Below are 17,158 nucleotides of genomic sequence, written 5' to 3'. Positions count from 1 at the left end.
AGACGTCAACGCCAGCTGCACGGAGAGCCTTGCACCTCTGCGTTTCAGCTGCTCGTCACGATGAGTACTCAAGAGTGTTTGAGTTTTCTGTAACAGGGCGGGAACACGAGAGAGCTCGTGTCCTGATGTTTGCTGCTTAAAGTTTAAAACCTCAAACCAAACTGTGATTAAACGACACTCAGCGACTCGGACAGACGACACATACAAATCTACGACCTCCTGTGCTGCTCAACGTGACACGTTCGATCAGTCGATCAGCTTCAAAGCGCTCGGTTAAGTTACGAAGACGTCTCGTTGTACGCGATCATAATCAGTCAGTCGAGCTCACCTGTACTTTCTGTCGCCGTGCTATCCGTTGACGTCGGTTTTGCCGTTTCCCCCGGTGGCGTCGCCGTCTGCGGAGGCGGCTCCACCACCTCGGTGAAGTTCAGGGGGAATATTCCGATTCGCCCGTGGATCTGGCCCCGCCCCCACTCTTGCCCAATGAGCTCCAGGAGGGCGATGACGTCGCCCTGAGAGAAGGTGAGCTCGTCGTCCTCCTCGCCCTCGTAATCGAACAGAGCGACGCATCGAGGACCGCTGCGCACACACACACACACACACACACACACACACACACACTCGATGAACAAAGCTGCTCTTCTGTAAATAGTTACTAAGCGTGGCGTTCACCGAGCGTCTGACCTGGCAGGAGGAGAGTCCGGCTGTTCTTTCAGCTCAGCAGGCTGCACAGGCAGGATGGACTGGACGAGCAAACAAAACACGTCATTTACATCATCATTAAATCATAATAAAACAAATACTGGATTACTGATTAACGACTTTATGGAGGCCGACGCTCATTCACTGTCCACGTTTAGAGCTCGACCCGTAGTATCGACCTCGCTAGCTCACCTGAGAGACTGACAGGCTGAGGTCGTCCAAGGCGGGCTTTGATTGGCTGTCCTGATCCGGAGCAGGCTCTGGTTGGGTGTCCAGATCGAGGAGACACTGTGATGGGCTGATGAGCGGAGTGACGGCGGGCTGACTCCTCCCCTCACCTGACAGGTGCTCTGACGGGCTCGGGTCGTCCAGGACGATCAGGACTTCCTGTTTCTGAGACATTAGAAGAAATGAGCTCGACTCTATGACAGCAGAGTGTGTGTGTGTGTGTGTGTGTGTCCATACCGTGTAGCTGCTATAGAGAGGGTGTCCGGGTTTAGGGCGGGGCGGCAGAGGCGGCCCTCTCTTTGGCGCTCTTTGAGACTGCATCTGATTGGCTGATACAGGAGAAGAAGAAGAAGAGGAAGTGGTTTGTGAAGGCGACGACTGACTGGCTGGAGAAACGAAGGGGGCGGGACTAGTTTTGGAACTGGTCGTAGTCGTCTGGTTGGCTGAGGAGGTTGAGTTGATGGACGGAGGAGGCGGTCTGCCAGGGGTGGATTTGATTGGTGGAGGACGGAGGGGGAGGAGCTTCACACTTGAAGGTCTGGACAGAAAGACGGAGAAGTCTTCATTTTTACATTTGTTACAAAAGTTTGAATCAAATCCAAACACATCGACGGTCTTCATCTTTAGTTTGAGAGTCGAAGCTCAAGGAAAGTTCAACATAACCAGGCTAAAACCTCATCACACGTTCTTCACGTGTCCCCATAAAACAGGACGTCTGATGGACGATTTGTTATACTGGAGAGACATGAAGGATAAATAAATATAGTAAAAAGCAAATAAGAAAGAGAGGATTATTCATTTTATTAAATGTTAATTATTTATTTATGTAGATGTCTTCTTCATTTAAATCTGTTTTATTAGCTGATACGTTCTTTTCTCATCTTGGGTTTAATCTCTTTTAACCCTTTAAGCCTTCGATGATTGATATGATTATTATTAATCTGACCAAGATATTATAGAATCAGACTGCGTGTTAACAAATCTAACAACACGTCTGGATATATTTCTGGAAACATTGAGGAGCGACGGCAGCAGAGTGATCTGAAAACACGAGCAGCACAAGTCCAATTTCACTTGTACGGGACAGTGGAGTCACGGTGTCGCCTCCTCCTGTGGATCTTTCTTACCGTGGAGGCAGAGGAGGGTCTGACGGGTTCGGGATCGTGGTGTCTGGTTTGGTCTGGATCACGGGGCCTTTCCTCATGGCCGGAGCCGGAGCTGGAGTCGGCGGTTTGAGGCCCGGGGTCGGAGAGGCGGCCGGTTTGGGGGTCATGGCCGGGGCGGCAGCTGTAGGTTTGGGTGGGGCTGGGTTTGAGTCCGGAGGTGAGACACCAGCAGGTTTGGGGGCCAGATTTGGAGCTGGAGGGCAGATTATACATATCAGAGAGTGAACACAGTTAGCAGTTCTTCCTTCCTTACTCCATCATGAGGATACTTCACTCCACCAACTTCTCCTTCTTCTCTACAGTCCAGCAGAACCAAGACTCCCTCAAGTCTCCTCCATGTTTACTCTGCACTCGAGAGAGCGCTCCTACAAGACGTCAATGATATTAAAAATGTTTGATTTTATCGGAACATCAAGACGAAGAAAACAAAGATCAACTTCAGACTCGTGGTGCGTCGGTCGTGAATGTATCTTTTAAATGACTCGGGAGTGATGAGTAGCCTCTGAGTGATTTGTTCCATTGCCACACAGCAGCAGAAACGATTAGTTCACGACTCGACTGCGCGTCCTCAAGTTTGAGTCTCTCGTTCGTTTGTCACGTGACGAGCAGTACACACAGCGGTTCGTTCATACGGATTGGCCTTTTCTTCGTTTGTTACGTGACGAGCAGTACACACAGCGGTTCGTTCATACGGATTGGCCTTTTCTTCGCTTGTTACGTGACGAGCAGTACACACAGCGGTTCGTTCATACGGATTGGCTTTTTCTTCGTTTGTCACGTGACGAGCAGTACACACAGCGGTTCGTTTATGCGGATTGGCCTTTTCTTCGTTTGTCACGTGACGAGCAGTACACACAGCGGTTCGTTCATACGAATCTGTCTTTTATTCGTTTGTTACGTGACGAGCAGTACACACAGCGGTTCGTTTATGCGGATTGGCCTTTTCTTCGCTTGTCACGTGACGAGCAGTACACACAGCGGTTCGTTCATACGAATCTGTCTTTTATTCGTTTGTCACGTTTACATCGGCCACAAGAGGGCTACAGCGCTGCACGAGCAACGAGAACGAAATGACTCAAAAGAAGATTTGTTCAAATTCCTGTCCGAGAGTCAGTAATGAGTCAAACGGCTCAGAGAGTTTTTCGACCACGTTAAATCAAGATGACGGGAGTGTGACACAACTCGAGCAAAACTTTAATTTTATACCACAAAACTGGAAATTTGTCTACGACAGACCTTTACGGATACGTTTGTAAAGACATTCTGCTGTTTTAGACGTGACAGGGATGAAATCTCAGCTCGTACAATTAAATATTTTTTATATTACAACTGTTAAAGTATACACACACACATGTTTCCTGGCTCAAGCCTCTCTCAAGACTCTCTCCGGTCAAGTCGACCAATCACGTGGCGAGCGGCGTACAGCTGGCGGTGCACACGGACACTTTTCTGACACGTCAGACTAACAGTGAGGCTTTTTTCTGCTCACACAATCGCAGCATTTTTCTTCCACGGCGTTTGGATTGAATTATGTAAATCTCCCCTCTGCACTCTACAACACACACAGCATGTAAATGTCTCTGCATGTTTGCATATTTCTGCAGCATAATGAGTCAGATTTCTGTCTCTAAGCTCTCAGACACTCTATTGTACGAAAGCTACACACACACACACACACACACACACACACACACACACACACACTCTTACCGCTGGCTCTGCGCGGTGAGGTCAGTGCTGCTGGTTTGGTCGGGATGCCCGGGCGGACGCTTCCTGTTTTCACTGAAACAGACAGAACAAACGACACAACGTCTGCGTGATGAACATGACTCGAGTGATGTCACTTGAGTCGGCGCTGGTCGAGTCTAAAGTTTGAAGGAAGGACGAAGAAAGTGTTGAAAGACTGAAAGGAAGGAAGGAAGGCTGCTGTGTCTGCTGCTGGTGACCTGGCTGATGATTGGCTGTCAGCAAAGTAATGTAATGTAATCAGACCAAATACTCGAGTACATCAACCTGATCTACACTTCCTGCTGTGTACAGCAAAGTAGGTAGAGCAAAGCTCTGATTGGTCGACTGTTTCTCCAGCTGTCTAAATATATGAAGTCATGAATAGCAGCTTTTATCCACAGCGGCCCGAGTGTATGACAAAGTCAATATTTAAGCTGGGCACAGTGTGTTCAGCAGGTTATCTGTGCCGAAGAGTCACTTCCTTTTTTCAGCGTCTTGCCTTTCTTCTCCCGCGAGCAGTGACGTCTGCTCGTTCGCTCTCACATTACAATGAAACTCTGTTTTCCGTGGCCGACATCAGAGGCGCTGACGTCACGGTAAATCCCAGAGAGGTTTCACGGTAAACAGGAGAGTGTTTCAACAGGGCTCACTCCAGCTCACCTTTCACGCGACGCACTGGCACAGTGCTCATCAGCATGAGCGCTTCCAGGTTGACTTAAGGACTCCTTTGTGTGTCCTCACAGGTGAACCTTTATTCAAATATTGAGCCAGTCGAGGTTTGGGAGACACAACAAGCAGCTTATAAGTTAGTCTGACGATCAGACACGACTGTCATTTTATTTACACTTCATTATTTAAAAGGGCTGAAAATAAAAAACAGAAGTCTGGAACAATGTGCAGCTAAAAAACTGAACGGCCTTTCGCAGTCGACTGAAACCCAACGAAATAATGCAGATCAGGACAGCAGCTGCTCTGCCAACGAGTCTGAAGTTCAGTCGATAACGCTCGACTAAACAGGGAGTTTATCAGCGGCAGCAGTTACACGTTCAGGTTATCTGTAGATAAGCAGCGTGGCACGTTTCCTTCATGTAAATATTTGTGAAAGCACCTGAACTTCTGAGCACGTGCAGAAACAGTTCACCACCTCTCCGCTCTCTGGTCCGGAACAAAAACATCCGGCACCGCAGAGGTTGGTAAAGATCACGGACGACTGAACACTCACCTGTTTGGTTTGAGGCGTCCTGCGTCTCGTTGGTTCCAGCCTCCGTCTGCGCTCCACCGCCGACCTCCACAGAAGGTCTCGGGGGCAGAGTTGGGGTGGTGTGCCCAGACGTGGTGCTCTTATCCTGGGGTGGAGCACCTACGCTGGCCCTGGGGGCGACTGGAGGTCTGGGAGGAGGTTTGGGGTTGGCTGGGGGAGGAGCGTCACTGACAGACGGGGTTAGTTTGGGTGGAGGAGGCCTGGGCGCCGGGACAGGAGCAGGGATCTCTGTGGCAGACTGTGGTTTTGGTGTTATTGAGGGTTTTTCAGAGTTTTTGCAGGGAACCAGAGCTGGAGCAGGTCTCGGGGTACAGGATGTTGTTGGTTCGGTAGCAGGTTGAGGGTTCACGTCTGTCGACGGAGTCTCGGTTGTTTTCAAAGCCTCAGAGTCTGCTGACGCACCGCCGTCCTCCCAGAATACTTTGGTGGAGGGTTTCGGGGCATGTGAGAAGTTTTTGGGTTTCGGGGCGACAGTGGGCGGGGCAGATTTGGCTGGTTGCCCCTGGAGTCGAGGGCGTGGCCGGGGTTCGGGTTTCTTTGCGGCAGCAAAGTCTCTGTTGTTGCCGTCTCCACAGCTCCCATCAGCCACCTGCTGCTGCTCGAAGGCTTGTATCCTCGCTTTCAGAGTCGCCATGTCCTCCTCGTCCTCGTCCTCGTCCTCGTCCTCGCTCTCTGATTGGCTGTGCCCACTGCTGTCGCTGCGGCGCTCAGGGAAGCCCCAGTCGTCGGCGCTGAAGGCCTCGAGCAGCTCCTGGAGGTACTTCCCCTGACTCGCTTCCTGGTTGCCGGCGTCAGTTCCTGCGCGGGCGGCGAGCGTTGCCAAACCGTCCTCGCGCAGTTTCACCAAAGTCTGAACTTTGACCTCGCTGCTGATTGGCTGTACACTGAGCCTGGAGCGGGGGCGTGGCCTGGGGCGCTCCGACGGGACGTTAGAGGAAGTAGTAGGCAGGGACTGATCCCATTGGTCAGTTTGAGCACTAGAGGTTGAGGTCAAAGGTGAACAGAGCTCAGTGAGAAGGTTGCAGCAATGTGTGTGAGCGGCGGCCTCAGGGTGTGTGCTTGGTACCACGCTGTCGCTGTCAAGGGAGGCGAGTGTTGATTGGCTGGCGGTGGCGGTGGCGTCATCAACGTGAGGCGGTCTGGGGGCCTGCGGGAGCCGAGGCCGTGGCGGTCTCAGCGGTCTTCTCGCTGCACACAAACACAAAAATGTTTAAAATCATAAAAATAAAAATGAAGTGAAGAAGACGAGACGTCTCCTCACTCACCCTGTGAGTCTGCGGGCAGGTCGGGGGCAGATCCCGGGTCAGTCTGTGTGGCGATGGTTATGGACGGGGCTGGACGTGATGAGGATGAGGAAGGGTAGGAGGGGCAGGAGGAAGGAGGAGGGAGGAGAACCTGCTCCTGAGTCTTCTCCCTGATCACCTCCTCATAGGAAGGAGGAGGCTGAGGACGACAAACGGCAAGTTTAGTCACATTTTACCGTTGTGTACACGGCATCACACACCTGAATGTCTGACCACACTGTAGCTGCTGTTAGCTCAGTTTGTTAGCCGGGCTGCCCGGACTGTGAGCTCAGAGCACCGGGGGAGTGTTAGTGTTTGTACCACAGGAGTTTTGGACCACCGGGAAGAAGAAGAGGAGGTTTACAGGTCTGGGGCACTGACGGGGACAGAGCCGGTGTCGTGCCAGAACCGGAGCTGGACAAGTGGGCAATCTAACTCAGGCTCAGCAGCCTCTTTCTTTTAGTGATAGCTTGGTGAAATAAAAGGCTAAAAGACAGACGCCGAGCTGGGCTGACGGCTGTTGCTGATGTTTGGCTGTTCGTACGGAGACCTCATCAACAGTCACCTGTATGGACGGAGGGATTGTGGGTCCCCAGATCTGTGCGGCAGGAGGAGGGGGAGGCGGGAATCCTCCCGAAGCTCCAGGGAACCAGGACGTGGACGCCAACGGCTCAGCGGACAGGATGGTGATCTCTGGTCGCCTAGCAACAGGTGCAGATAACAGGAAGTCACCAACAGACAGATATGTTGTTTAACAGCAGGAAACAGAAACGGATTACCTGAGAGCAAACAGATCAAATGAACTCTTTTTATTTTCCAAACTATTACTAATTTTGTCAACCAACATCATAACAACACCGCCAGAATTCAGACAAACTCTTTCCTAACAAGCTCGTGTGACATGGTTGGACGCTTTAGGACTTCCAATGAAGCGGCATTCAGACAAGATGCAACACAGCGGCGAAAACATTTTCTAGATGTGTCCAGCAAAAAAATAAACACCACGCTGACCGGAAGTCACCCATAGGAAGACGAGAAGAACAACATGGTCTACAATGTGGCATAAATATCCTGCTGACCGCTACATGACTACCATGAAGGAGCACAAAGATATACACTTCCATTTGGCTGCTTGGTGTATTAGTATTTGTACTTCATGGCTTGCAAATCCAGCCACAACACAGTCTGTCTCCTGTGTGTTTATGACGGTCAAGGACTCCGGCGTCCACGCGGAGTGGAAGTGATTAATATGAAGGAAGTGTCCCGCACTAACGATGTGGTTTAATCATTGAGGGGTGGTTTGTAAATGTTTATATTGGTTAAAATCCAAGAATAATAATACAAGGGTGTGAATGTGAAGCAGGAAGGAAGTGAGCGATAAACCGCTCGCAGTGAAGAAGGCACATTCCTTTCATGAAGCTTATTTACTGTCAACACAAACCGTCACGCTCGCTTGTTGATTAAAAATATTCTCTTGTCCTGACTGGACAGACCGATTAAAAAGCATCAACGTCAAAGCAAACACAATTCTGACTTATACATTTACACAGATCAATCATGACATTATGACCACCTGCCTTGATCCATCAAGACATGGACTCTACTAGACCTCTCAAAGTCTGCTGTGGTATCTGGCACCAAGAATCAATCGGACTTGTTGGTCCAGCACATCCCACAGATGCTCGATTGGATTGAGATCTGGGAAATTCGAAGGCAACACCTTGAACTCATTGTTGTGTTCCTCAAACCAAGCCACTGCCATCAGGGAATACTGTTTCCATTAAAGGTTGGACCCGAGGTTTCCCAGCAGAACCAGCAGAAGGCGGCTCGTCGTGTTCCCCAGGTAAACGTGATTCATCAGACCAGATCACCTTCTTCCATTGCTCCCATTGTTGGTGCTTTTGGCAGTCTGAGCTACAGTAGCTTGTCTGTTGGATCCAACCTTCTCCCCATGTGCATCAGTGAGCCGTGGTTGACCATGACCCTGTCTCAGGTTCACCAACTTTTCCTTCTTTGGACCAGCATTGATAGGAACTGACCTGCTTTTAGAGATGTTCTGATCCAATCATCTAGCCATCAGAGTTTGGTTCTTGTCAAAGTCGCTCATATCCTTAAGCTTGCCAGTTTTTCCTTCTAACACTTCAACATTAACATTACGGTTCTTGGTTGTATAGTTTTTGACAGTCCAGCAGTGTCTTACCTCCTGTCTCTGTCTCGGTCTCGGTCTCTGTCTCTGTCCCGGTCTCTCTCTCGCTCTCTGTCTCTGTCTCTGGACGACTCGGAGAGAGACGTTGACCTCGAGGCTGAAAGACCGACAGAAAACAGAACAATCAGATGTGATACTGTTGAGCAGGGGAACTTTAAGCAGGTTCATATCAGGTTTTAAAGGCATGAATCAGAAGAAAATATGCATTTGCAAGCGCTTTAGTCAAGATAAGAACACTAAATTAGAGGTAAGTGTCACATTAAGTGCAGCATCTGGATTTTTTGTGGGATTTCGTGTGATGACAAAGCTTTAGAAAGATATAATTCACTTGTTCCAAGAATGTTTGGGACTGCAGAGTTAAAATATGTGATGTGACGGTCCAGGTTTGGGAGTTGCTGCCTTCTTTGCCATGCTGGATTTTATTACCACACAAAAGGTCAGAATGAATATTTTCCATTTTAAAAAATCCACATTTTTCCAGGCAACAGTTCAAACGGACTTCAGCTTCCTGCAAAGCTCTGTTAAACTAATCATCTTTCTCCTGCTCGTTTGGATTTCTATAGTGATCGACTGGAGATCTTTGCACTTAAATCACAGAGACATAAAGAAGATGGAGGACCTCATGAAGGATCAATACTCACTTCTCTTGATGGCTGCTCTGATGGACGAGAGAGGACCCTGGCTACATAGAGAGAGAGAGGGAAGAGAAAGGAAACCATGACTCATTATTTCACCTCGGTTGCAACCTCCTCCCCTCTCTGTAAATCTCTCTTTTTTCCAATGACAAACATAGCTTGGTCGTCCCACCCAGTCCTCAGTTTTCGAACCATTTGACCATTTTGGCAGAGTCTGCACAGGTTCTATTTTTATCGTTTCCTCACTCTGTGAGCCCAGCTTTGCTTCACATTCAGAGGCTTCAACGTCTGAAGTGTCCCTGAGCAAGGCACAGAGGCTCGACCTCGTCACTGAGTGTGTTTGTGTACTTTCTTCAAACAAACAGTTTCTCTCTTTGTGGTTTGTTTTTTTTCACAGACTTCACCTGACAAAATGATTCAAAGATGTTCCTGAAATCCAGCCAGCAAGTCTGTCTCGCTTAAATACGAGTTGTTGCTAGGCAGGTTAGGAATCAACGGAGCCGGACTCACCCAGACGACAGAAGGAGGTCAGACACCTTCTTACACTTTCTGACACTTCTTTCTCTCGCTCTGACGTTTTAAATCGTCTTTCAGTCTGTTTTGTCTCCCTTTGTCTGCCACAGAGCTGCTAACCATGAACAGACTCATGACTCACCCTGACACTGCCCAAACACACGGCTTTACTTTAAACACGGATGGAAAAACACTCTGTTTTCAGAAAAGGCTCATTTTTGAGGCATCGACTTTGTGAACACCAACATAGTTTTTCTTTGTTTGTCAAAACGTTTGACCCATTACATCATTCTGGGGTGTGCGCAACTGATGATTCAGCAGTTCAGGCAAAGAAAAACACAACTACAAAGCCAGCAAGACTAATTAGTCGCTGAGTCAGTAAACTCAAAACTCAAAACAGAACGGCCACATTCAACGGTGAGTTAAAGAGCCAGCCTTCAACGGCCAAACATCAACAAGGTCACCAACAGCAAAAAAAACAAAACAGCTACAGTTGGCAGCAGTTGATAGAGGCTGCTCTGTTTCTGTCTGACCTCGAGGAATCACACTTTGAGCTTTGGAGAGTACCACTGACTATAAAAGAAGATAAAACTCATCGAGTTGTTTGCTTCAAGTTCATGCATCACAGGAACGGACCACTATCGGAGATGTTCGTATGCTACGAAAGCAAATTCAACACTTCCTGTAGCTGCTTCAGCTTCAGGCTCTTTTTAATGTGAAGCAGCTGGAGGAAGTGTAAAGTTCCAGTTATTGGAGAGAGCTTAGCTCAGCTAGGCTTTTTATTGAAGTTAAAATGTGGCTGACATCGACACATCTTTCTCAGCTGGCCTCGTTAAGCAGGTCGGTTTGTGCTCACCGTGACTCGAGCTGATGCGTATTCATGCATTAACGGGTTTTCAAATGTTTCACAACGTTCTTAAATTTTGATCTTTTAGGTGAAATAAACTCAACCTGAGGCTCTGTTTCCACTGCAAACACACACACACACACACACAAAGTCATTAAACTGTGACTACTCCGGCTAGTTGCCATGCCAACCGGCCAACAGCCAAAATACTTTCAGGACTGTGTCAGACCCGGAGACCAAAGCGGAGAAAAGTAGCTGCTACAAACGTGCGAGGACGCTGCAGAAAATAATCCCAGGCTGGAGTTTGAACGGCAGTAAACATTTCCTGCAGAGCTTTCGCAGCAGGACTCTGATTTATTCAAAGACAGAGTTTTCTGAATCGACATCAAACGCACCTCTCTCTGCATGTGCGTCACATTAAAAGTCCTGAGAACAACCTGCCAGGTGAGACGAAGAAGAGAAGAACCTCTTACCTGTGACGATGTTCGGGCTTACGTCTGTCGGGACGACCTGAGATGAGAAAGAGAGAGAGACTGACTCAGAACTGGTACAACGTTATGTAACTTAACAGCTACCAACTGTAGTGATGGTGAGCACACTGGTGTTGTGCTAGAACTGGAGCTGGGCGAGGGATTACTGAAGAGACTGAAGAGGACGTTGACGGTGGAAGCTAAGAAGAGCTTAGTACTCTACAAGAGTAAATCTGGGACTGGCTTTCAGTCGTTGGCGACTTTCAGCTTGGTGAAGCCAAACAGACTGTCCGCCCTGAGAGTGATGGTCGATTAGCTCGCCAACACTTGGCAACAAGTCAAAAAGTCTGTAATTCATAGTTTGTCCATTGTACTACTCCATCCTCGAACTCCCTTCGTTGTCCCACCATCAAACCTCCAGGCATTCCCTGAAGGAGACAGCAGCATACTGGCCCAGACTACTAGAGCTTTTGGAGAATCACTAAACTTGTCACCTTATTCCTGCTCCAAACTATTGTTTCTGTATCGGCCTGTAAAAATCTATCAGTTGACCTCTAGCCAAGAGTCAAGTATTTTATTGGCTCGAAATGTCTAAATGATACCCAGCCCTGGAGATCGAGCATCAAAAAGGTCAATTGATTGACATTAAAATAAAAAATACAGAGTCGGCGATGTTGTTATCCGGGGTAAAAAAAACAAAAAAACACAAAGGCGAATCATCGAGATCATCTACCCAACAGGAAGCGATTTGCATTTCCAGTTTCCAGCGCCACCTACAGAGACTACATCAAAAGTAAATCCCAAACGAAGAGGATGCCACCGTCCCCGTCCACGCAGACTGTCAGGAGATCTCTGGAGGGTGTGGTTGAGAAACATCACATCAATGAGCACCAATAACGAGGACAAACGAAGGACTTGTGTCCTCACCTGAACCTCCTGTCATCGAGGTCCCAGTAAAAACAAAGAAAAAATCTGCATGTGTGTGAATTTTCCGTTTCCTACCTCTTTTCCTCCGGGCAGCTCGGCTCCCTGAAGAGTCCAAAAACTAAATGACGTGTTCGAAGAATATTCTGCAAAGACCAAAACTCTTCTTCTTCTTCCTCCTCTCCTGCTTTTACAAAACTGTCCTGTCTTCTTCTTCTCTTTCCCCTCAACTCACTCTCTGTCTCTAAAACTCTTCACCAAGACCGCCCATCTGTCCTGGCCGGCTTCCTGATTGGCAGAGAGCATCCAGGAAGTGAGGCTGTGATTGGTTTGCTGTGGGATTCTGCTGCAGTCATCAGGAGTTTTTTTTTTTTTTTTTTTTAACACTTCCAGATGTTTGTCCAGCAGCAGGCTGGCTGGCTGGAGCTGCGTTCAAACACACAAATGCACACCGCAGCACTTTTTCCTCAGCGCTCCTTCATCTGTCAGGAGGTCACGAGACAACACGCTGCTATTATACGATGTTATAGTACGTTTCTTCTTTGTCTCAGAACTTTTAGCATCTTTCAGCTCTTTGTTTTGGTCTATCGGCCCATAACTTTAATGTTTCGGTTCAAACTGCTCACATCAAAGTAATGTCCAGGCTCTAAACACCCACTGAAGACCTCCTCCACGGCTCCAAACAACAGGCACAGTGAGAGACGAGCTGCTGAAGATGGTGGCTGCTGAAAAGTTGCACAATTAGAGCTGCAACTAAAAAGGTTATTTTTTTTAACTGCTTGGTTACAATCTGCGTTATCGCCTAAATATCTAGAAACACGCTACAACCTGAGAAAGTCGTTGGCGGCATTTTTTACTTAAGCAACGTTACACAGAAAGCGGCAACAGAAGTCGCAAAGAACCACCAAACTCTACAACCTCTTCACCTCTGCCATGCTCTGGCTATGAGCCCAGCTACGTTGCCATCTCTGGTTCTGGTGCCTGTAAACCTCCTCTCCTTCTTCTTCCTCTTCTTCTTCTTCTTCTTCTTATTCCCAGTGGTCCAAAACACCTCACAGCTCACAGCCCCAGCTAACAAACTGAGCTAACATTACCTAACAGCAGCAACACCACTAAAAGTCAGTCCCACATTTACTCTTGTCCGGCGGCTTCTTGCTCGCTCACTCTCTCCTTTTCTCTTCTTAGCTTCCTCGGTCATCGTCCTCTTCGCTCTCTTCTCCTCTGCCATTATGTACTTAGAAGCTGCTGAGCTCCTCCGGTTACATTGCCCGCTTGCTCAGCTCCTGTTCTGGCACGACACCGGCTCCACTCTCCGTCAGCATTCACCCGTACTCTTAGCTCACAGGCCAGCTAACAGACTGAGCTAACATGAGCTAACAGCAGCTACAGCTACCACTAAAAGTCAGTCCCACATTTACTCTTGTCCGGCGGCTTCTTGCTCGCTCACTCTCTCCTTTTCTCTTCTTAGCTTCCTCCGTCAGCGTCCTCTTCGCTCTCTTCTCCTCTGCCATTATGTCCATAGAGGCTGCTGAGCTCCGTGCCCGCTTGCTCAGCTCCTGTTCTGGCACGACACCGGCTCCACTCTCAGCATTCAGCCGTACTCTTAGCTCACAGGCCAGCTAACAGACTGAGCTAACAGCAGCTACAGCTGTCAGCAGGTTACTTCACTGTCCATCATAAACTCTGTAAATCACAGAGAGTTGAATCAGTGAAATAGTTGGTGCTGTGTGACCTAGTGCCGTAAAGCGTAAAGTTTAAAGTTACATAGTGTGAGAACATTTGTGTTTCTCAGTATTTGCTGGATGTGTAAAGTATGCATACAGCTGAGCTGACCTCAGTGTGGTGGGAAATATTCATGAGTGAAAGCTAAGACACTCATGAGACATTTATCATCACACTGGATAACCTCCTGAAGCAACTGGAAACATTTCATTTGTTTGATCAAATCTATCAATGGACCATGTTCCCCTACAACTCAAACGTTGTTGATATCTTCTCTCTCGTTTGTCTTTCTGATGAACAAAGTTTTAATTAGGCTGCGTTTCTTAAAGCTGAGGAGACGCTGCAGACAAACCGTTTGGAAACAACAGAATAAATGAATCACAGATTGTGTTTAAATCCACAGCACTGGAATGCCGCACACACATGGACTCTGTTGTTTTCCAGTGTGAGTTAAGAGTTGTGTCACCGGCTTGGTTTGTATCCAAATGCCTGGAAGTATTTCCTCATGTTTGTGACTCGAAACTCAAAAAACAAACAAACAACACAAACAGCTGAAAGTCAGATCAGAAACACATTTGATAAGAACTCTGTGAGCTCAGCTTGTTGCCATCACATGCCTGTTTCACTAACAACAGCTGACTTAAACTGAACCACACATGCTGCCAGATCAACTTGGATGTAGATGCGGAGGGTTCTTCAAATACCCGGGAGTTCTGGGTACTCAGTCAAGGTTTTTAATTGGTTCGTCAGCGTCGTTAAAGTCTCCTGACATTGAAGTTGGGTCTACGATCCCACCTGGGCTCAATACTTCTCGGTTCTTATCGCTTTAACTTCCCTGTCAAAGATCACCTGTCGATAACTTCCTGTTTCTTCTTTTTCTGTTCATTCCAAATAAACTGGAAATGAACACATTTGTTGAACACATTATGACCTTTTTTATGTATCCGATGTAGTCCAACGTCACAATAGCAATATTAGGCTATCTTGGCTGAACTGTTGAGTGTTTATCGGATCAGATAACTAAGCTTCGTCTGAGAGTCTCAGGTTCTACAGAAATGATCTAGTCGGTTGTTTGTGGCAAATCTATTTTAATCCGAACTATGACGCAAGAAGTTTGTGAAAAATCAGGTGTAGAAGAATGTTCCAGCCGTTAATCTGTCCATCTCGTTTTCAGGTCGATTCCAGATCTAACCTGAATCTGTTACAAATTTATCTGCTTGCAAACGATGAAAGTTGAACTTTAGTCGATTCACAAAACGTTAGCGGCCTGCTGAACCCTGAACCGAAACCAAAAGTGATCAAAACAAAACACTTGTGAGCCGGTCTCTTCTTTCAGAGCGGATAATGTTTACTCCAGCAGAGGAGGCCTGAACATGTCTGTGCTGTAACTGAAGCAGACCGTCCTCCGACCGGCTTCATGTGCTCGTTTGAAATCAATAACATCGGAGCAGAATTTCAGGTTATACTCAGCGCTGCATTGTCTCAGTTCAAAGCAGCGATGTGTCATATTATCACTTCAGTACAAGCTGCTCGGAGTCAAAGACCCGCCCTGCCCAGAGGCTTTGAGGGGAGGACGTCGGCTTCTGTGGGATCACACAAAGAGCCACGTTAGATTAGAACCTCCCTCAGTGAGACAAAGGCGGAGACTCGTAGATGAAATAATGACGGCTGGATCTATGCCTGCATGTTTAAACTTTGACCCAGATGTTGACAAGTCTGCGTGCTCATACAAGAATTTATGGTTTTGGGTTCAAGCGGGTTACGCCCACACACACACAGTGTCTATTTTATCAGCTGTTTAAAGGTCTGTGCGTAAAAGTTTGAGTTTTGCAACCAACGTAGTTTCTCCAACAAGCTTAGGAGGGTGAGGCAAACACTGACAGTATAAAGAACGGACGCAGTCGCCGAGACGTCGCTCTGGCCGCCGCCATGTTTGTAGTTTGTAGAAGGATTAAGAGCGTAGACGCTTTGATTGACAGGTGGGTTGCTGTTAGCTTTATTAGAGCCACCTGATGATCCACAAGGAGGCAGGACTACAAATATGGCGACTTCAATTAACTGACACCATACTTATAATATATGGTGAATTATTTAAAATTTAAGTATTTTTGACCTATATACTCAATTACACCTTAAAACAGGTGCCAATAAATGACTTACTGATCGATTAGTGAAGTATTTGTTTAACTTTTCAGCACTTTAAGAACGTTTTTATATGTGTTAAGTTCTGCTGGTGCTGTCAGTTTAACATGATAGAGATGAAGAACCTGTGTGTTGGTGTCAGTCATGAACCTACAGTGCTGCCCATACCCTGACACAATGGTTTGTTTCTTGGCCGTTTCTCAGAGAAAATGAATGATAACACAAAATGTTTTCTTTCACTCTTGGATAGTGGTTGGCCAAAGCCATGTATTGTTTTAAAGCACAATGACAACAGAAACTATTAAATCCCCCTGATCAAAAGTTTACATAACCTTATAATTCGGCCTGATAACCTGCACCTAACTTGAAACAGTTGGGATTGAATGGCTATTAAAGGTAACGATCTTCACCTGTGATCTGTTTGCTTGTAATTAGTGGGTGTGTATAAAAGTCAGTGAGTTGCTGGACTCCTGAGAAACTCTTGTATCCCTCATGTGGTGCTGTGCTGATGTCTTGGATGCAGAATCATGGGAAAAGCAAAGCACTTGCCAAAGGATCTGCGAGAAAAGGTCGTACAACTGTACAGATCAGGAAAGGAATATAAGAAAATTGCCAAACAGTTGATAATGCCTGTCAGCACTGTTCAAACACTGATTAAGAAATGGAAAGTAAGAGGAACTGTAGACATCAAACCACAAAGTTTCCCCCACAACTGCAAGGAGAATGCAGCGTATTAGGAACTGGGGTATGTAAACTTTTGATCAGGGTAATTTGGGGCATGTCTGTTGTTTTGGTTTAAATTGAGTTCTCACATTTGTTTCACAATAAATGGCTTCAGCTGTTCACTAACCACGCGTGGGAAAAAGGATTTTGTGTCATCATTCATTTTCTCTTACAAATGGGCAAGAAACTATGAGTTCTGTAAGGGGATGTAAACTTATGAGCAGCATTGTGTGTGTCGCTGGTCAGTCATGAACCTGTGTGCTGCTGGTCAGTCGTGAACCCGTGTGTGTTGTCAGTCGTGAACCCGTGTGTTGCTGGTCAGTCATGAACCTGTGTGTTGCTGGTCAGTCATGAACCTGTGTGTTGCTGGTCAGTCATGAACCTGTGTGTTGCTGGTCAGTCATGAACCTGTGTGCTGCTGGTCAGTCATGAACCTGTGTGCTGCTGGTCAGTCATGAACCTGTGTAAACTTATGAACCTGTGTGCTGCTGGTCAGTCATGAACCTGTGTAAACTTATGAACCTGTGTGCTGCTGGTCAGTCATGAACCTGTGTAAACTTATGAACCTGTGTGCTGCTGGTCAGTCATGAACCTGTGTAAACTTATGA

General features: G+C 47.2%; 4 protein-coding genes across 6 annotated transcripts in view; 2 read left to right on the top strand and 2 right to left on the bottom strand.

Annotated features, from left to right (window-relative positions):
* The window catches only part of LOC104935020 (butyrophilin-like protein 2), a gene marked incomplete at its 3' end in the record, with an annotated part of 550,859 nt that overhangs the window by 38,334 nt on the left and 495,367 nt on the right, over positions 1 to 17,158 (top strand). The window lies entirely within an intron of this gene.
* LOC104935135 (V-set domain-containing T-cell activation inhibitor 1) overlaps positions 1 to 17,158 on the bottom strand; it is a 592,626-nt gene that overhangs the window by 394,302 nt on the left and 181,166 nt on the right. The gene's annotated exons all lie outside the window — the stretch shown is intronic.
* Positions 1 to 17,158, bottom strand: part of LOC104937298 (SH3 domain-containing protein 19) — a 28,861-nt gene that overhangs the window by 2,856 nt on the left and 8,847 nt on the right. For 2 of the 3 annotated variants that reach the window (XM_019264001.2, XM_027287551.1), the window contains exons 2-13: positions 11,043 to 11,079; positions 9,216 to 9,256; positions 8,569 to 8,671; positions 6,934 to 7,069; positions 6,351 to 6,528; positions 5,047 to 6,273; positions 3,807 to 3,878; positions 2,058 to 2,289; positions 1,168 to 1,468; positions 895 to 1,095; positions 685 to 743; positions 329 to 579 (exon numbers count right to left, since the gene is read on the bottom strand). In XM_019264001.2, coding sequence (XP_019119546.2) covers positions 329 to 579; positions 685 to 743; positions 895 to 1,095; positions 1,168 to 1,468; positions 2,058 to 2,289; positions 3,807 to 3,878; positions 5,047 to 6,273; positions 6,351 to 6,528; positions 6,934 to 7,069; positions 8,569 to 8,671; positions 9,216 to 9,256; positions 11,043 to 11,079 — 2,838 coding nt within the window. The remainder of the gene's footprint in view (positions 1 to 328; positions 580 to 684; positions 744 to 894; positions 1,096 to 1,167; positions 1,469 to 2,057; positions 2,290 to 3,806; positions 3,879 to 5,046; positions 6,274 to 6,350; positions 6,529 to 6,933; positions 7,070 to 8,568; positions 8,672 to 9,215; positions 9,257 to 11,042; positions 11,080 to 17,158) is intronic. The other variant, XM_019264002.2, reaches the window with a different exon arrangement.
* LOC104937300 (protein FAM160A1) overlaps positions 16,049 to 17,158 on the top strand; it is a 36,507-nt gene continuing 35,397 nt past the window's right edge. Inside the window, exon 1 of the mRNA XM_027287547.1 lies at positions 16,049 to 16,572. The gene's annotated coding sequence lies outside the window, so the exon portion shown is untranslated. The remainder of the gene's footprint in view (positions 16,573 to 17,158) is intronic.

The sequence above is a fragment of the Larimichthys crocea genome, chromosome XIV (genome assembly GCF_000972845.2).
Source record: "Larimichthys crocea isolate SSNF chromosome XIV, L_crocea_2.0, whole genome shotgun sequence".
In the NCBI taxonomy this organism is placed as follows: domain Eukaryota; kingdom Metazoa; phylum Chordata; class Actinopteri; family Sciaenidae; genus Larimichthys; species Larimichthys crocea.
The sequence above is the reverse complement of the archived record's forward strand: the minus strand, read 5'-3'. Positions and strand labels throughout refer to the sequence as shown.